The sequence below is a fragment of the Watersipora subatra genome, chromosome 3 (genome assembly GCF_963576615.1).
Source record: "Watersipora subatra chromosome 3, tzWatSuba1.1, whole genome shotgun sequence".
In the NCBI taxonomy this organism is placed as follows: Eukaryota; Metazoa; Bryozoa; class Gymnolaemata; order Cheilostomatida; family Watersiporidae; genus Watersipora; species Watersipora subatra.
In genome coordinates this window covers 36876808-36898150 of record NC_088710.1, presented here as the reverse complement: position 1 = coordinate 36898150, position 21343 = coordinate 36876808, and the positions used below count along the sequence as shown (strand labels likewise).

General features: G+C 36.5%; 3 protein-coding genes across 3 annotated transcripts in view; 1 reads left to right on the top strand and 2 right to left on the bottom strand.

Moving 5' to 3' along the window:
* Positions 1 to 16312, top strand: part of LOC137390575 (dynein axonemal assembly factor 11-like) — a 60404-nt gene extending 44092 nt beyond the window's left edge. Inside the window, exon 15 of the mRNA XM_068076905.1 lies at positions 16174 to 16312. Coding sequence (XP_067933006.1) covers positions 16174 to 16220 — 47 coding nt within the window. The 3' untranslated portion in view covers positions 16221 to 16312. The remainder of the gene's footprint in view (positions 1 to 16173) is intronic.
* On the bottom strand, positions 20 to 14364 carry LOC137392164 (uncharacterized). The gene is made up of 5 exons (XM_068078797.1): positions 14154 to 14364; positions 9285 to 9490; positions 8959 to 9117; positions 5158 to 5296; positions 20 to 2398 (listed from the first exon to the last, which is right to left on the bottom strand). The coding sequence occupies exons 1-5, from the start codon at positions 14362 to 14364 to the stop codon at positions 234 to 236; spliced, it is 2880 nt and encodes a 959-aa protein (XP_067934898.1). The 3' UTR covers positions 20 to 233.
* LOC137389503 (uncharacterized) overlaps positions 16228 to 21343 on the bottom strand; it is a 29408-nt gene continuing 24292 nt past the window's right edge. Inside the window, exon 8 of the mRNA XM_068075519.1 lies at positions 16228 to 16979. Coding sequence (XP_067931620.1) covers positions 16833 to 16979 — 147 coding nt within the window. The 3' untranslated portion in view covers positions 16228 to 16832. The remainder of the gene's footprint in view (positions 16980 to 21343) is intronic.

Genomic DNA, 21343 nt, shown 5'->3' with positions numbered 1-21343 from the left:
TTGTCTAAAATATCTTGGTGACATAGTCAGTGAGACAAATGGCAATTCATTAAACGGACTGACAAAACATCCAATAGGTTGCCGGAATCGAACCTGTGATCCATGTATATTAATGTTACGACACAATCTACGACCGACATAATAGATTGGTTACTGTTGATTGTTGATGTGAAGAGAGGAAGTGCTATTACTGCAAATGAACAAGATAGCTGATATTGGGAAAAATGGTAAACTTATCTGCCTAAATGTCTGCCGGAGAGGTTGGGCTGCGACATGCTTCTCTTGCGTTTTACTGTCACTTCCATTGATTTTGGCCTTTTCTTTGCTTTTTGGTAGTGACCGTAAAGTTCCTGTTTTGTTAGACACATTTCCTGCTCCGCTCCTCCTGGCAATCGCAACTTCACAGGTAGCATTACTTCGTTAGTATATTTGGGCACGTGAGCTTTGTATTGTCCGCAGTGAGCATGCTGTATGTTTGCTTTTAACTTTTCGGTTACTTCTGCATATGATTCAGGATCCAGCGGTGTGTGGGGGTTTGATACAGATCGCACATGTATCACCCTTTCTCTAGACTTTTGTTCTATATGTGGTTGCGACTTAAAAAGTTGTGGTGGCTCGACTGAATTTTCCCTGTCATTATCTATGTTTATATTTATTGTCTGTTTCTCATCTCGGGTAGGTGTTGCGTCCCATGAGATGTTACCCTCATCATATGAGTGAGACCAACTTGAAAGGTGAATGCTTTTCTGCTGCGTTGATGCGGATTTGTAGGAGTGATGTGTGGCAGCGGCCATTTCTCTTTGCGGTTGTTGGTTTGAAAGTCCGTTGTTTACATTTAGTTGGAGTTCCAAAGAAGTCTTGTGTCGACCTGTTGCTATCTTTACAGACTTGTCCATTACATTCACTGATGAACTGCTGGGATTGTCTGCAGTATAAGTCTCATTTGCTGCAAAAACTGACCTACTTCGCTGGTGCTTAACCTTTATGGATGTAGCTGTTGGTTTTGAGACATTAGACATACTTTGGCTGAGTTGTCGTTGAAGTTGCTGAGTGCTTTGTATGTCTAAATTTCTGTCTTGCTTGAAATGTTTAGCCCTTTTTGACCGAAATCTTCGTAATGTTCCATCCCATATATCTTTGACAAGGTTTGTCGTAAGCTGCTTCTCTATTGCCCCAATAGATTCATTCTTGTTGGGAGTTTGTACTGGATCTTCTGTAGGTGTTGGTTTTCTGGATATCTTTTGTGTTCGTTGTAGCGAGTTTTGACTGAACTGCACGAGTCTTTGCATTCGCTTGCTGTGTCTGTGAGTATTGCTTATCTCAATCTGTATATCATCATTTTCGATTGTTAGTCCAACTGAGCTGTTGGACAGTCCTGAAGGTGATCGCTGGTGGTTTGTTCGTCGAACTTTGGTAGCTCTCTCTAAGGTTTCACCATTGGTAAAAAAATTTGGTTTACCATCTTGAGTGCCGGGTGGTCCTTTTTGCGATTGCTCACCACAGAATGGTGTTTCTTTTCCTTCAACACATGCTCCTTTTATTTTACTTTTGATCTTTTGTTTCCCAGGCATAAAGAGTTTGTTTGCAATGTTCAAGCCCACTCCTCTATCTTCTGCATCTGACTCAGAGTCCGAACAATCTCGCACAGTTCTTTTCACTACCAGCCGAAAATATTCACTTTTGCCATCACAATTGATTACTATTGGCTCTGCACATAGAACTCCAGAATTTTGATGAGTACCTGCCATATCCCTGTCGAAACACTGAGTCGGAGTTTGTACTTGAAGAAATGGACTCGGTAGACTTTCAGACGTTGTTGTTGAGCAGCTATGTTCTTCTGTATAGCTTCTTTTGCTGATATAGCTCATCTTTCCTCTATTGAAGGGAAGATCAAGAAACTCTGGTCTGGTTACATTAGCGCTGGCTTTTTTGTCTATGTTATGCAGGGTTGTTTCGGAATTCCCATCTATTGTCTCACCCCTAGAATGCTTTACAGGGCTCCGTGGAGCCCTGTCAATAAACTGACTATTGACTTCCGGTGATTCACTAATCATAGACAAAGCTCGATTACAACGGCCATGTTCAGGAATTTCAGAGTTGCCATTATTACACTCATCAAAGCTGTTTCCATTAGATCCACCCATTCCAGAGTCATCAAAACTTGATATAGGTTCAATAGCCATTTTGGCTGGACTTGCTCTGTCGACCCGCTTAACTTTGAAGCTCTGGCGTATCTCATATGTATCAAATTTATCCGAGTTACTAATAGCCAAATGAAGAAGCTTTTTCATTCCTATCTTAAACCTTCTGATTCTAGCAGCATATATGATTGGATTAAGGAAAGAACTGATTGGGGCAATGACCCCGGCCATGGTTCTGGCTATCATCAGCGCATGATCTACAAATGAGGTTTATTAATTAACATAATTTAGTAGTGAGATGTAACACACAGAAGGTATGTATCCGATGCTCTCTATCTCCTATACACCTAAACTAAGTTCTCAGAATATGGTGACAAGGCACTCAAAAATGAATATAATCAAATAATTATGTTACTTATGTCTAGAAGTTTTATCACAAAGCCTTATCCCAAATTTCATCACTAGGCGCCGTCACCATTTTCATGCACTGAAGCTTCCTAATGGTGATGGAAAGCTAGTCATTAGTTACAGCAATGCTTTGATGTTGCATAGTATTATTTGCAGCATTCATTTACTGAGTCTCTCTTGCACATTTCTGCATCATGAAATTGATTGCTAAAATATTTGCTAACTCCGAGTCAAGTTTTTTTGACACCCAAGTTTCTCTTGCTTCTTTTGAAAGTTTAATGGCCGAACCCTTTCCTTGCCATACCAAAATTCTTTCACCTCAAAGTTTTTCCACGCTAAAAGATTAAATTCTATTGGTTTTTGTGATGATTAGTATATCCGATTTTTGGTTTTTATCCCAAACCTAAAAATTTTTGCCATCTCTTGGAATGGAAATCTCTATTCTAGTTGCTGCTTGCATAGGTATAACATTGTATTATAATTTTTCTCAAAAAACTTTTTATTACAGAATAGCTTTCATTTTTACCAAGGACATAAATCCATTGAGGTTTACCAAGGACATAAATCTATTCCTTTCATGCAGCACTTATTTATCAAAACAAAGTATTTGAACATTAACAAATTTTCACAATGCATGCATTGCTTTGTATATGGGATGGCGAAGGGTTGTTTGCTTGTCTTTAAAATCTTTTGTGTACCGACACACTTTTTTCAGCAAAAATTATGTTGACCTTCCAAATAGTTTGAAAAGAGTAGGAGTTAGATTATACAGCTCATTTGTTGTTCAAATACTTCTTTTCATGTCATGTAGAAAATGTATTCCAATGTCACCATTTGAATGATATCACAGAATCTTAACCATTGCATAATACTTTGATATTTAGCATCCAGTTTCAACATTGAGCAGCAGCGGATGTTTGTACCAATCCAATTTCTGGTTTGTCAATAGCTATAACAGTTTTGGTACCTACGTATATATCTGTTAAATCTAGTTTCATGAAACAGGTGTAAATAATGTTAAACACAGTTAGTATACCAATGATAATGTTTAACACAACAGATCAATGACAGTGTTTAACACAATCAGTAGACCAATGACAATGTTTAACATAGTCAGCAGACCAATGACAATGTTTAATGCAGTCAGCAGACCAATGACAGTGTTTAACACAGTCAGAAAACCAATGACAATGTTTAATGCAGTCAGCAGACCAATGACAGTGTTTAACACAGTCAGCAGACCAATGACAATGTTTAACAGTCAGTAGACCAATGATAATGTTTAAAGGTTGACTTGCAACAAAATTCACATTACAGTTATTTGGTATCAAAAGATTCACAATGTCTTACTCTGTTGTGTTGTAGGTGCCAAATGTGTGGAAAAGTGATTACTAGCTCTTAAAAGCTCAAAAACAAAAAGCCGCCGTAGATTGAAATCTATTTATTTCTCTGACGTAGTCATGACAGTTTGGTTATTGTCTTGTCACGTGATGTTCTCACATGAATTGAAAGGCCAATAAAAAGCTCAATATAAACTTATCGTAGCACTAGCTTATGACAAACACTTTGGGTTTTGCCGAAGACCTCGTATCAAATATAGATGCTCGCTACTTTACAGTTTTGTTTCGGTCTGGTCTAATCAGCAAGTCGTAATCTGATCATGTGACCCAATACTTCGCAAATAATTTTTGCAGCACTTTTCGATTATCACAGGTGACCAACAGGCTCATCATGATTATCAGACAATGATACGTACTCCTCCGAGGTAAGGTTAAAAAATTCAATGAATTTTTACGTAAGTTATAAGATATCACTGCTAAAAGTGACAGCATTACAATGACGATAAAACAGATGCGTAAGAACAATCGACATGGTTTTATTGAATGCGTGAAGTATATTTGTGAAAATATTTCGACGAATAAGGTTGCATGAAAGTGTAAACAGAAACCATCTACCACAGCTACGTCACATTTGAGCCATTTTGGAAAGAGAATCCAAACTGCGGCGGTCTCGTGTAGCTGCGATTAACTGTTCGTTTTTGAGCTTTTAAGAGCTTGTAATCACATTCCCACATATTTGGCACCTACAACACAACAGAGTAAGACACGGGGAATCTTTTGATATCAAATAACTGTAATGCGAATTTTGTTGCAAGTCAACCTTTAACACAGTCAGTAGACCAATGATTAGGTTTAACACAGTCAGCAGACCAATGACAATGTTTAACACAGTCATCAGACCAATGACAATGTTTAACACAGTCAGTAGACCAATGATAATGTTTAATGCAGTCAGTAGACCAATGATAATGTTTAACACAGTCAGCAGACCAATGATAATGTCTAATACAGTCAGTATACCAATGAAAATGTTGTGCTTTTTAGAAAGCCTACATTATTGGTATATGACCATTTGAAAAAATGTTTGCAATATATGCTTATGTTTGCAATACGAAAACAACGCAACATTTTAGTTCTTTTAGTTGTTTAGATCTTCTACATTACATTACTATCAACCTGAAAAGATATTGCAAACTTTGCTTTCAACAACTACATTGTCTGTTAAAAGGGGTGAAACAAAAGTAGATTACATTATTGCATGGACTTACTGTCTTTGAATCGTCTCGCGACACTGATAGTAAGAATAACCGTGATAGGCAACCAAGAAAGTATAAAGACCCCTAGGAGTATAAAACCAGTCTTGGCCAGTCTCACATTCTGCATGTTCTTCTTATCTGTATCTGATACCTGCAAATATAATAAATATGTAATCGCTACTAATGTGTGCCTCAAAGACTGCATTTGCGAATGAGGTTCTCAAACATTACACATTTATTTGCCATTTGCATTAGTCTAGTTCCAAATTCATTATTTGCGTCTCAAATACATGCAAATGTCCCAATGATTTACTGGTAGCGAATTTAGCTTAAAAGGCAGTATGACCGTTTGCGTAAATTCGTTAGCGATTAGACTTATAAATGTATTATGGCAAATTTCTCACTTTGTTTTGAATGCACAACTTATATTAAAGTTTACAGCTGTGACTAAATATTATGAGATGATTAAGGGCTGAATATGTCTCTTTTTACCAAAGTTTCACCACTGCTCATCTTCCACATTCAGTCTGGAGATAGAGAAGTCATGAACTTAACCATTGCTGACAAAAATAAGCACTGCATTTTATTTTCTCACATAGATTCTCAAGGATTTTTCTGATTCAGCGAAGTTTGTTTGATATCTACACGAACCATGGTTCTAGTATAATATTATTTAAACTCGTAATATTAGATAGTGGAGTGTGAGTTGCTCTAGATGGTTAAAGTGCAGGAAAAAATCCACCAATAGCCATTAAGGGTTGGTCGCATGGTCAGCGAACCAAAGCTTTCAAAGTGTGTATATCTCAAGTAAAGCGACCAAAGTGTGCTTATGTAAGACCATACTGTCTGAACTGCAGGACATCCTTGGTGTACAACATTAGAAAATTTTTGAGTAGAATGATATCGCATAGTTTTATTAAGATATAGGGTCGATATCACACAGTTTTATTAAGATATAGGGTCGATATCACATAGTTTTTATTAAGATATAGGGTTGATATCACATCGTTTTATTAAGATATAGGGTCGATATCACACAGTTTTATTAAGATATAGGGTCGATATTACATAGTTTTATTAAGATATAGGATTGATATCACATAGTTTTATTAAGTTATAGGGTCGATATCACATAGTTTAATTAAGATATAGGGTTGATATTACATCGTTTTATTAAGATATAGGGTCGATATCACATAGTTTTATTAAGATATAAGGTTGATATCACATAGTTTTATTAAGTTATAGGGTTGATATCACATAGTTTTATTAAGTTATAGGGTCGATATCACATAGTTTAATTAAGATATAGGGTTGATATTACATCGTTTTATTAAGATATAGGGTCGATATCACATAGTTTTATTAAGATATAAGGTTGATATCACATAGTTTTATTAAGTTATAGGGTTGATATCACATAGTTTTATTAAGATATAGGGTTGATATCACATAGTTTTTATTACCCTACAGGATGAAAATATTCGTTGGTTATAAAAATTCACGATTTCGCGAACAGTCAATTCCGCGAATTATTAAGTTCCGTGAATAATTAGTTCTATTTTTAATCACAAGAGAGAATAACTACTGCATCAAATTAAAAACTAGCTGCTAGGCTAGTTTTTAATATAAATACTAAGCGTAGTTGAGTTCCAAAACATTTTTAAAATCATTGCCTGAGCTTTGAGCTAACACCATTGCCAATGCATCACATTTCTTTACAAAGTTATTCAAGGTTGTCACAAGATATGCAGAGTGGCGTCATTGCAAAAATAGCCGCTAGGCAGAAGTACTAAACGTAGCCGAGTTCCAAAACTTCTTTAAAATCATCGCCGGGCTTCGAGTTTTATTGCCATTGCATCTAACTTCTTTACAAAATTATTCAAGGTTTTCACAAGTTATTCGCCATGGCTTCGTCATCGCAAAAAAATCTCTCCTAGTCTTTTTACATTGAAATCAACCCCATCAATCTCTTATACCGAAGTTGAGGACAATCATGATTCTGATCTGGACATTATGGTATGTATTTGATTTGCAGTGCAGATACGTTTTTCTGTAATTAACTGCATTAGTTAATTCTTTTGTTTAAAAACTGATCGCTTTCATTAAATACTTCAGCTATTGCTTTTGTACTTCCTTAACACTTATTAATATTTTTTCTTTTTTGTGTTTACTGCAGATTAAGAATGAAACAACCTACTCCGATTACGAAAACTAGAAACAAGTAGTAATATTCATCAAGGCAGGAATATTGGCAGAGAAGCAACCAGTCAACCTAGACCCCTTCATCGACAACAACTCCTTGATATCGCTGCAGCAAACATGATTAAATTATATATTTTATTTCATGTATAGATATATTATAATTTATTACAAACTTGAGTGTACAAATAAAATATTTCAAATACAAATAAAGTTTTACAAACGATGAATAGAGTAAATATAAACAGTTTAGTCTATATGGCGGTTGTCTAGAGCAATACAATTAAACTGATACTCTTGATAAGTGAATACTAGCGCGTAATGGTGCTCTCTGACTAGTTATTTTGGTAATAGCAGCTCTATATCGCTGTCACTGTCTTGGGTAGATGTTAAAGGCTATTCTCTCGCTACTACATGGCTGGTAAGGAAGTTATCATCAGAACTCTCCTCGTGGCTTACTATTGCAAAGTTCTGCCGGTTGGCCAAAGATTTGTGCTCGTAAAGGCGTTTTGCTCCTTTTTAAAAAAAAGATATATGCTCCTTGTAAGTAGCTGCGGTCACTTCTACCTCAATTTCCAGACTTCCCTGAATGATTCGTGATCTTCTAAGAATGGCATATACCACCCTTGCAGTATTGTGCTTGCGTTTATGATGAAAAATCTCTCTCTCACACTAAAACAAATAATGAAGCGGTAGGGATGGAAAAAATAAATACATGTATTGCGTTTTACCGAAAAAACCAAGTAAAATTCAACTAATTTAGTAAATGATTTTGAAATAAACTCATAACTTACCACAAATTGTTGGTTCATCAAAGGCCTCCAAATCTATGAATATTCGTAAAAACCTCTGAACGCAGCAAAGAATTTATAGCTTAGCTGTCCCGCCTGAGCACGATCCACCCGTAGTTGTAAGCTAAATAGAAAACGAAACACGCAATGCGCGCATGCGTAGGGTTAGCTCTATTGGTAGACGTAATGGAGTTAACTTTTCATAGAGAGTAGCAGTTTTTAGCCGCGAATAAATTAATCCGCGAATATGCATGAAATGGCAATTTTCGCGAAATATAACTCCGCGAATAAATTCATCCTGTAGGGTAAGATATAGGGTTGATATCACATCGTTTTATCAAGATATAGGGTTGATATCACATAGTTTTATTAAGATATAGGATTGATATCACACAGTTTTATTAAGATATAGGGTTGATATCACATAGTTTTTATTGAGATATAGGGTTGATATCACATCATTTTATTAAGATATAGGGTCGATATCACATAGTTTTATTAAGATATAGGGTTATTATCACATAGTTTTATCAAGTTATAGGGTTAATATCACAGTTTTCTTTCTGCGATATTTTGAAGAAGCCTTTAAAAAATATTTTTCAGTGCAGACCTCAGTAATGCCTCTACAAATTTGAGTCAAGCTATAAGCTTCTATCAAAAAACAAGTCACTTGTTTGTAATGTGTTAACAGAGTTCAAGGCAACTATCGGTAGGTTTTAATTATGGAGGCTTGCTTTACATACATGTACATGTATATGGTGTTGGTATTAAAATGGTTCATATTCATGATGAAATAGAGTATGTTAATAAAGCAGCCAACCTGCAAGACAAGCAATTCAATGCTTTTGATCTGAGCTCGAGCCACATGCAGAATCTTCAGGTAGACTATGATAACGCTGCCAAAAAGAATATAGGCAGCAGGCAGCACTATATAGGCCCAGTACTCCAAGCGTATGATCAGCATCATATCGCAGTCAAGCTGCAATAGCAAGTTATGTATGGATTGTGTGTCCGTGTTTCCCCAGTTGTTTTTCGTCAGTTCGTAAACAGGATGACAAGAGATGCCATCTTTACTTGTTGTGGAAGTGAATTGAGTTGAGAGTCTTTAGATTAGCTTGTGGTTAATTATTATCGTATCACGCTTACCTTGTTACCAATTTGAAAGTTTCCTTTTGGTAATGAAAAAGGCAGAATTCCCATAATAAGCAACGCTAAAGCCCATGAGATAGCCACTAAAGTGTATCTGCGCGACTTGGTGAATATCTGTTGGTGATGAAACGGATAGATGACTGAAAGGTAACGCTCAATGGTAATGAGAAGTAGACACAGAGTACTGCAGCCCAGTGGTATGGCTAAAATCAATAAAATATTACCAGTAATGGGGTAAAGGTTTGTGTAGTATGTCTAACATTCTGATTGAAACATCAATGCCTCCGAGCGACTTACGAAACATCTAAAAAACTTAGCTGCACTGACTCAGTATTATTAAAATTTTTATTATTATTCTAATCCCTTACAAATTAAATTCAAACTGCTATTTTAATATTTCGAAAGTTGAACTGCATCTTTTAAGGCATAACAAGGGCCATGGTTTGTTATTAGATGTTACCTCCCTCACATTTTGCTGTAAACACCCCCATCCCACCACCCATTTTCTCTCAGTCTCAACCTAAAAATAAAGTTTTATTTTGATTTCAAAAGGTAATATTGATAGACTGGTGCAAGAACATGAAAAGTTGACAATTAATATGTTTAAACTCCGGAATTCTTAGCACAGGTGTAAATATGTCCTCCTTTTAACATCAATGACAGTTTAGCTATAATTGCAAAAGTGTGCACTTACGCGATTGAAGTGAGGAAAATAAAAATATATCAATAGAAAGCTAAAATATCAAGCTTCAATTTGACGTAATTTTTATATATTTTTAGAACTGATAGGTATTTTTATCAACATTCATATTTTTGTACCAACCAGTCCTTTTTTGGAATGCTCAGAATAAGCTGCAAGTTGAACACTGATATCAATTGATATCACAGTTGATCACAGTTGATACACAATTGGTATCACAATTGATATCAATATCATTAATATCAATGGTGCAGCTGATATCAATAACGAAAGAGCAAGCAGTCACGCAACTAGTGATGTCATTTTGGAATGTGTTTTACTTCTGAGCATTTTAATTTGACTGCGATCAGGTTTTGTGATGTTAATCTTGAATTTAACTATCTGGCAATTGGTACAAAGTGTTAGATATACAAAGCTACCCAGAGTTTGGCAAGTTGGTTTTTGTGACCTTCGTGCGATGACATTCGATGTCTAAAATGTTATGAATGTGGCTCCAAGTTGTTGGCGAACCCTATTCCCACATCCCAACTAGCTGTAGCACTGGTAGGAATGACGTAAGACCATACCTTCATCAACATTCATCTACCTTCAGCAAACAGCTTCAACCTCGCTTAAGCTTTCGAATAGTTGTTTGCCACAGGGCAATGTTGCAAAGTTTCATATGTGCGGCTAAAACCCTGCATCATGCCCTTTCATAGCATAAATCTCTAGCACACAATATTTTAAGCAAGGAGTTATCCCTCCCTTAGCATACTGGCGTTGGAACTGATTGGTGTTAACTTCAATGAGATAGCAAGATAAATCTATGCCATGTGCATGATAATGCAGTTATAATGTTTGGGAGGTAATTGAAAGGCTACTAATTACGCCTCTTGATCCATTTCAGACTGGAACTGGTAGTCATGATAATGTGATGCATTACATCCAACCCATTGGCTGTTGTGTTACAACTTCAAATATCTTTGTTTGCCAATTAATAGTGAGATCGGTGAGAAGGTGATTTTTTGTTTATTTAATGCTGGGTGTAGCTGGAATGGCGACTTTCTTATAGTTATTTATGGTTGCCGAGTAGGTTGACTTGACAATTTGTGATACAAATTTGAAAATGATTTGCAACAAGTTCAACTAGCATGTCAGTTAGTGAGTCGGAATCTGCCGATGGATTTTATATTCGACCATAAAATAGGGACTAGGAGGTTAGGACATCCGGTGAGATGAAATGCTGTAGGCGTGTTATGTGATCCAACTGCCCAATAATAGGGATAATTGGGGGCCACACAGGTCCAACATGTGCTTGTGATTATTAGTATGATATAACTCCATGAGAAAAACTGTTTATCGGAGTGGAATACTTTCAGCTGTTAATATGAGTTTTGAACTTGTACTATGAGTGCCTGTACTACCATTAAAACTATTTCAGCATAGTCATTTTGATCAGTGTGCTACCTACGACCTTCTAAAGAATGTAACACTCCGCTAGAATGCATTGCTTGCAATGTGGTTTGAGTTGAACTCCATAGTTTTCCACTGACCCCAACATGTCACCTTTTACTCTGGCAAGGAGTAAGTTGAGCTGAAAGAACTTTTTCGTTCTAGTCCATTGCTAGCAGCTGTTCAATGGTATGACATCTCATATGACAGCTGGTTCAGAACTCTCTTATTTTACAGAGACTAGTGTTATAAGATATTGTGTTTTCTCTCATTGTTGAAATTGCTTTAAGAGGTGCCCTTATGATTAGTATTATGATATAATACATCTAAGCTAGACTCCTCTCAGTTTTTACCAACTCATCCCATTTTGTATTAGGATCCTGCCCATGTCATCTTGTATCAACTCCTTTTTTCAGTAGCTTCTTCGAGGTGAACAGGATGCCAATGCATTAAATAACGTTGGTAATAACGTTGGTAGGTTGTTATTTATTCTATGAATGACTAAAAATTTAGCAAGCAGCCAATGAACTGTTTGCCACAAAATCAATCCAGTTTGGTCATTCCTATGGCCTAATCAAAAGAAGATGAGAACATAATTCCTGCTGTTCTTTCAAAATATCAATACAACATAGCTGATGTACGACATAGCTGATGTACAACATAGCTGATGTACAACATAGCTGATGTACAACATAGCTGATGTACAACATAGCTGGTGTACGACATAGCTGTTGTACGACATAGCTGGTGTACGACATAGCTGGTGTACGACATAGCTGGTGTACGACATAGCTGATGTACGACATAGCTGATGTACGACATAGCTGATGTACAACATAGCTGATGTACAACATAGCTGGTGTACAACATAGCTGATGTACAACATAGCTGATGTACAACATAGCTGATGTACAACATAGCTGGTGTACAACATAGCTGATGTACAACATAGCTGATGTACAACATAGTTGGTGTACAACATAGCTGGTATACAACATAGCTGATGTACAACATAGCTGGTGTACAACATAGCTGATGTACAGCATAGCTCATGTACAACATAGCTCATATACAACATAGCTCATGTACAACACAGCTGATATACTTCATAGCTGATGTACAACATAACTGATGTACAACATAGCTGGTGTACAACATAGCTGATGTACAACATAGCTGATGTACAACATAGTTGGTGTACAACATAGCTGGTGTACAACATACCTGATGTACAACATAGCTGGTGTACAACATAGCTGGTGTACAACATAGCTGATGTACAACATGGCTGATGTACAACATAGCTGGTGTACAACATAGCTGGTGTACAACATAGCTGATGTACAACATAGCTGATGTACAGCATAGCTCATGTACAACAGAGCTCATATACAACATAGCTCATGTACAACACAGCTGATATACTTCATAGCTGATGTACAACATAGCTGATGTACAACATAGCTGGTGTACAACATAGCTGATATACAACAATAGCTGATGTGCATTACATTACATTACATAACTGTTACAAGGAAGACTCATTGCTGTTCGAACTAGCAGATCCTTAGCTGTGTCACTGATTGGGAAACCTTATGTCTAAAGCTGCATTCACACCGGCCAATAACATGCCAATTGGCTGGACGATTTGGCCCACTGGCCGAGAATCGCTTCGGGTGAATAGAGCAAACGAGCCCAAGAACAATTTGTCCAGAGAGAAATTTTATCGAGCTATGCGCAATCAGTGGAGGATTCTAGACTGATTTTTAATGTTAGTAGCCAATAAAATCTTTCTTCACAGCGAATCACACATTGTCATTTAAAGTGAATACCCAATTTGTACATGTTAGTATTCTTCTATACCTGTGAGACTGTACGTGTTAGTATTCTTATGTCTGTGAGACTGCGTGTTAGTATTCTTATGTATCTATGAGACTGCGTGTTAGTATTTTTATATACCTGTGAGACCCAAACACCCAAGGTCATCCTTCCTATAAAGTTACCCATTATTCGTGGTGAACTAACTGGGCAATACAAAATAATTGGTAAATTTGCTAGAAACATCAAGGGGAAACTTCACAGGAAACAGTCAACAAATTGTAAAGCGTGACTCACTAAAATTATATAAGCTAAAATTGTCTGACCCTGCAAATAAAAACTAGCAAAATCCCCCACTCTCAGTTCAAACTCGTCCTGCTGTGAATGAAAAAAAACAGGTCAATAAATCGTTCACAAATTGGCCACAAAAACTCTGCAAATCGGCTGGTGTGAATGCAACATAAGGGAAGTATTTACTTTCAAGTGAGTCGTGTGATTGACAGAGCTGTTCCTATAACAAATGTTGGGTATTGCAGCTGATTACACCTTCTCTTGCTCGCAATAATGTAACATGGCTGGTTTTGCTATTTTTTGTGGCTCTCGACAATCGTGCTTGCTAATAAAATGGCTTATGGTTGTTTCTTGACTTCATTCAAGGAGTGAGGTGAGCTAATAAAGGCTTTCCTCATTGCTTATGATTTATGGTTTAGAATATTGCTCTGAGATAACGGAAAAGATTTGATTAGTTCAAAGCATAATCTTAAATTCTAACCGTACATTTTGACTGATCCGATCTACTTTCTGATGACAAGATTCCAACAGTATCGCTAGCGTAACCGAGTTTCATTGATTTAAATGAAATGTTCAATTGGGAGCTTGGAAGAAAAGGTTATGAATATATGATATACATCACTTACCGACTATAGTCAACTGTAGTGTACAGAGCCATCGAGTCCTCACACTGTCATCCACAAAATACAAACTGGAGTTGATAGGCAGGACAAGGCCGACAATAAAATCGGAGATCACTAGATTGACTAAAAAGAAATTTGAAACATTTCGAAGCTTCCTGTCGGAAATGTAAGCTGCTATCACTAGGCCGTTTCCTAGTAATATCGCGATGGCCATCGTAACTTCTACAATTGCCACCGGGATTTCGTATGAAAAATTCTGTAAGCAGTGCTCACAAACGGCGGTGTGTTGGGTGGTTCCTTGAGTCATGTTAGGAAGTCTTATGTACTCCATGTTAAAGCACAGATCGGATGTCTCAGGTAGAGATGTAGAATTCTTTGTATATGATGCTCCGCAGACTGACAAAAAGATGACAACCAAGAATTGTAACTCCAGCGATTTCAAATATTCTTTTCCAAAGCCCATCTGTTTGCAAACTAAAACAGATTGTTATGCTTTCATCGCATTATCAGTCCAGTCTGATTAGGCTAGTAGTACATAAAATAATGATTTGCAACAGTAATTTACTTATGTAGTCTAAATTGTTAGCCTCGAAGTGTAGAGAGCAAAGTTAGATGTACAATGACGATAATGTATAACTTACTGATCTACATAGCATCGCTGAGCTGCACGGCTTCAGTCCCAATTGCCTCTTACAAATGTGTCGATTAACCTTTGCTAACCAGCTGAATAACAAGCCATATATTAGACGTTTATCCTCGCCTTCCAGAACAGATGGTCAAAAATGTAGTACAGTTAGCAGCTAAACATTTGTGCTTGCGCCAATTAGTCTTTGTGTACTAGGATGCATGTATTAATATTATGGTGCAGGCCTAACAACCAATGTTAGTATGTGAACACTTACCTTGTGTCTTCATCGATGCTAATGTTTGAAACTAAATACAATGTTGCACATTCACTTGATGGTTAAGTTAAAAGATATTGGCAAACGTCTTCTACCCAGCTCATCAATGATTGGCTCATTAGTGCTATAAGCCTCTTCTGAGCACTTAATCCGCTGCAATTCCTAATAGATTTTGCCAGTAGGCAGTGACTTTTATTTCTCTGATTTTTTGTCAGACATCCTGCCCAGGCTTTGTGAATGACTGTCAGACGGCTAGAGGGATTTATGGCGTACAGCTTAAAGGACCTAACCTGGTCGTAGGATGCAGCTGATGAAAACATTAAGTTTCCGTACAACGATAGTGACACACCCCCATGTGGTACTGCAATGCTATCATTGAATCAGCTGTGCAGCTCTCATTCTGTCACTGTTTGGAAACGAAACAGCCATGATATGGCACCATCTTTGTGCCATGAAAACGACCTTGATGACAATAACCTTGATAACCAATGCCGTCACCTAGCTCTTGCAATAGATCTTCTTTTTCTGCTGCTTCATATGCAGAAGGTTTTGTATCCGTTTTTACCTGAAGCTGACAGAAGAAAAACCCTGAAAATCAAACCCCGAAATCAAAAGATTCCTCGACTACCTGATTGAGCACGAGCACGCCACTTACAGAATCTTAAAATGCAAAATAATTTAGATTTGCATGTAAAGTTATTCAAAATTGCTAGCCAACAATAATTGGAGTAAAACTAATAAGCAATGCATGATGAAGTTTAAGCTCATGAAAGTTATATGCTTGACCTTTTTAAGATACAACCTTAACACGAGGCGTCACACAACTATGCTCTATTATAGCACCTTGTGGAAACATGATCTGCTTGTCAGCTCAACAGAGCGTTTCAGCATTGCGCACCCAGATGTCTCCACACCATTGCTGTATGGATATTTAGTACAAATCATTGTGGTTTAGAAAGTGAGTGCGAGACCTTGGAATTGAGAGTCTATCCAATCCTAGTTCCAGGCATAGTTCAGGGTGGTACTAAATAGGGATAAGTAACTTATTTCCATTGCTGTGTAACTAGGCAGTCATGTATGAATAAGTCTACTTGCAGCTGTTTTATGTAACCCTGTTGTAGGTCAGGATCTGAGATTAAGCGAATCCTCAGATGATGACAGTGACTAATAAACCCTATGACCAAGGATTAGTAAAGCTGACAACCAGAGTTTTTCACCATCTCAGGTCATCTCTCTTATGAGGCGTTCATCTATTACGCCACTGAGATAATGGTGATTGATACTTCCTACAACTATGAGGATTAATTGAGCTAACAAGCAATTCCTACCACTCTTCAAAATTGTGCATATTGTGAGAAATTCATCTCATTAATTCTCACATGGATAATTATTATAACTTGAACTGAAGGATTGCTGTGTGTCTTTATGCCAGCATCTTACTAGTTTTATTAATGTTTGTTGATCTCATATGTTCACCTTAACTATCATCATGCTAGCCATGTTTTTCATCTGTTAACAAATGATATGAAGGTTTCATACACGGCTGGAGGCTTGTATTGAACTATCTCATTCTTGTAAAAACTCGACTCAAACCTAGAAGAATGCTTATTATTTGTGCCGATAAATTATATATTACTTGTAACAGTTGGTAGGATTCTGATGTCCAAATGAATGTAATACATACATTTCAATGCCCAGCACATGCCAAGCAGTCATCAATGCAGAGTATAAAACAAAAGATGTATATATTGTATTATCTGTGACCAGGCTGTGTTAGATATCACTCCTTTGATGCTTGTAATTTTGAAACCTTTTTAATCATCTTTTTCCTTTGGTGCTTGTTAAGCAGATGTTTCTCCTTCAGCTTCTTTTCCCATTTATCTCTGATGAGAGTGTAGAGTCTCATGGTTGCCTGGGCATCCTGAATCTGGATACACAAGAATACTAACATGTAAAGTCTCATAGGTATATAAGAATACTACTAACACATACAGTCTCATAGGTATATAAGAATACTAACACATACAGTCTCATAGGTATATAAGAATACTAACACATAATCTCATAGGTATATAAGAATACTAACACATACAGTCTCATAGGTATATAAGAATACTAACATATACAGTCTCATAGATATATAAGAAAACTAACACATACAGTCTCATAGGTATATAAGAATACTAACACATACAGTCTCATAAGTATATAAGAATACTAACATATACAGTCTCATAGATATATAAGAATACTAACACATACAGTCTCATAGGTATATAAGAATACTAACATATACAGTCTCATAGATATATAAGAAAACTAACACATACAGTCTCATAGGTATATAAGAATACTAACACATACAGTCTCATAAGTATATAAGAATACTAACATATACAGTCTCATAGATATATAAGAATACTAACACATACAGTCTCATAGGTATATAAGAATACTACTAACACATATAGTCTCATATGTATATAAGAATACTACTAACACATATAGTCTCATATGTATATGAGAATACTAACATATAGTCTCATAGGTATATAAGAATACTAACACATACAGTCTCATAGGTATATAAGAATACTAACACATACAGTCTCATAGGTATATAAGAATACTAACACGTACAGTATCATAGGTATATAAGATTAAAGACTAGTCCTAAAGATTCTATTCTCCATATTGGAAAGAACAAATTAACGCTCAGTTGCCATGCTGTGAACGTGGATGGAAGAGAAATGTTTCACTCTTTCAGACACCATTTTATCACTATACAGTTAAACCTTTACATACAATCTAAATCATTCCTCGATTTGCTTCTTACGTAAATGTATGTTGAGCAAACACTACCATAAGAATGCACTGTTATTTGTTTAATTCATCTCAGATCCTAAAACTTTATAACTCCTTGATAAATACTGCAATAATTACATATAACGATCAAACCAATACATTGCATAGAATTAGGTAAAAAATAATGGATAAGAAGTGTCATTGCTATTATAGCATAAGTGTAGACTTTTTCAAGTGGAGATTTAGTTACCATGAACCTCTATTTGAACACCACCTTTATTTGAACGACACTGCTATTTGACTGCCACTATAGGAGACGGGTTAAAAAATAGAACGCATACCCTTTATTTGACCACCACTGACATTCTTTGATCTTCATGAACTCATAATAGCGAGTGATCAGTAGAAGTGTCCACAAAACAGTACTAATAACGACTTGGTTACACCATTAACAATCAATTTCTTCGTCATTGCTGTTTGTATCGAAGCCTATTTTCTAACCTTAAAGCTTCATAATTTTTTCTTTGAAACTCTGAAAGCAACACCATAAAAACGATCAATGTATCAGGCTAATAGTAGTTCCTTGTTTAACGTGGTCTTCATACTTTCACGTATAAAAACGGTTTAGCAAATACGAGGAAAGCTGTACTAACTGCCATTTGGAGGCTAAAGCTAGCAATCTTAGCGTGCAAGCTGTACACATAGCTAAAAGCTTATCATTATTCGTTCGAAAAGTATTTTAAATGGCGACGTAAAAATGCAAATATTTGTTTAAAAATATCAATTTTTGTTTCTACACATATTATTAATATGGTTTGTTTATTTCATTTTGTCTTTGATATGTGTAGCATTTGATAGATTATTATATAACTTACAAATTTGCAGATTTATAGCGTACTATTTGATAGCATCCTTGCCGTTATCTAAACTCGGCTTACAGTGGATCGACGCTTATAACACATCTTCTATTGCACAGGAAAAGCCAGTTTTGGCTCCAAACTGTAGCATACATATTAGAGAGTGCAATGAGCTTTTATGCAATCTTATTAAATATAATTATAGATTAAAAATATGCCTAAATTTAAAATGATGAAATAAAAAATTTGAAAGTGCCAACAGATTGCAATGCAGGCTATAAGATCATTGTAGGTTAATTGCGAGCAATATATATCAACTGGTTGAGATATTTCTTCAGCTTCCCCATGCATATTTATTTAGAGACCTATGACAAGTTAAAGGTAAGTTACAGCAGATTTTTTACATCAAAAAGGATTAATGTCACTCTGCCTGAAGGAGAGTGCATATAGGCGACTGTAGCTTCTCCCATAAAAGGGTTAAATTAATTTTCCCAAAATCATGATGAGCTATTCGAAAAATACAACATCGTCCTCTATTTAAACATCACCTCTCATAAAATGCCACTACAGGGAAAGCTTGAAAAATAGGGCGAAATGACGTTCAAATAGAGGTTTTACAGTCGTACTAACTTACTCTAGGTGAAAGTTTAAACTCATAGCCAGCTTATTTTTGACATTGTTTTCTTTACAATTTTTATCAGCCTCTTCCCTCACATATAAAACTGCTTTGAGAAACTTTGAACATCACGTGTATGAAATCCTTCCAGGTAGAAAATCTGGAATTAAATTATGCTCGAAAAATTTTATTCAGAAAACACTTTGAAGCCTGGGCCCAAATTAACTCAAACTCGTGGTTTCGTTTTCACGTAATTCTGGTTTACAGAAAATAAAGCAATGTTGGTGGCTTTTTAGTATAGTATTTTAGTATAATTCCAAAGTTTCAATTTGATTGGACAATTAGTGTTTCAGATATGGCAAAATGCCTACGACATTTTCATCTGAGCGATAAATTAAAAATGGCCATCGACGGAACACCAGTTCTGTTTACGATTCGACACTTCTGGTTTACTTGGAATTACGAAACTTGAATGGTTTTGTACAGTTTATGTTTTCAGCGTATTCCAAAAGTTTCAAGTTGATTGGACTATTATTTCTCGAGATATTGCCCGAATAAGGAGGACACATCTAACAAACCGAAAAAGGAAAAATGGCTGCCAACAAAACATTAGTTTTTTTGCATTTTTGGTTCATGTAGCATTACCAAACTCGGATCGTTTCATGAAGCATATATTGTCAGCATATTTGAAAGGTTGGAAGTCAGTTGAACTACGTATTAGCTCTGGAGAAATTGTGAAAATATCTTTTACATTTCTAACCCGAAAAGAAATGATAAATTGATGCCATCAGAACAGTAGTATCTAATGACATACTGCTTGAAATGTTTAGTGATAAGGATAACAACTAGGCAAGCTAACTAAAAGGCAAGCTAACTAAAAGGCAAACTAAAAAGCTTTTCCTCAGAAACAAGACCTTTACACTAAAACTTTGTTTTTCTATACATGAAAATATACACACTATCAGACTCAGTTTACAGCAACAATTATGTTTCTTCAGTTACCTCTAAAACATCAGCTCTTTGAAAGAGTATGAAAGAAAGTATTTACGGTGTACCATTTTTGTTTTTTCCTTTGCGTTCTACAAGCTTGGAGCTTCAATATGATGTTCAGTTCAACAGAGATGTGCAATTCTATGTACTTTCACAGCAGATTAGAAGATGTTAATTCGGTCTAGGATCAGGGGGTTACTTGTGTGTCTAGGATCAGTGGGTTACTTGTGTATACCAGGATCAGGGGGTTACTTGTGTGTCTAGGATCAGGGGGTTACTTGTGTATACCAGGATCAGGGGGTTACTTGTGTGTTTAGAATCAGGGGGTTACTTGTGTGTCTAGGATCAGGGGGTTACTTGTGTACACCAGGATCAGGGGGTTACTTGTGTATACCAGGACTAGGGGGTTACTTGTGTGTCTAGGATCAGGGGGTTACTTGTGTATACCAGGATCAGGGGGTTACTTGTGTATACCAGGATCAGGGGGTTACTTGTGTGTCTAGGATCCGGGGGTTACTTGTGTGCCTAGGATCCGGGGGTTACTTGTATGTCTCGGATCAGGGAGTTACTTGTGTATACTAGGATCAGAGGGTTACTTGTGTGTCTAGGATCAGGGGGTTACTTCCGTAGACCAGGATCAGGGGGTTACTTGTGTGTCTAGGATCAGGGGGTTATTTGTGTGTCTAGGATCAGGGGGTTACTTGTCTAGGATCAGGGGGTTACTTGTGTGTACCTGGTTAGGCTTCAAAGTGTTAAATCAATCGTCATAAGTCAAATTTCGACTGAATAACAGATAGCACAGTATCATTGTTAGATGGTTAAAGCAACACAAAGGTGTAATGAAGGCCCTATACTATCATGAGAGTAATGAAGACCCTGTACTCTTATGAGAGTAATGAAGGCCCTATACTCTTATGAAAGCAATGAAAACCCTGTACTCTTATGAGAGTAATGAAGGCCCTGTACTCTTATGAGAGTAATGAAGGCCCTGTACTCTTATGAGAGTAATGAAGGCCCTGTACT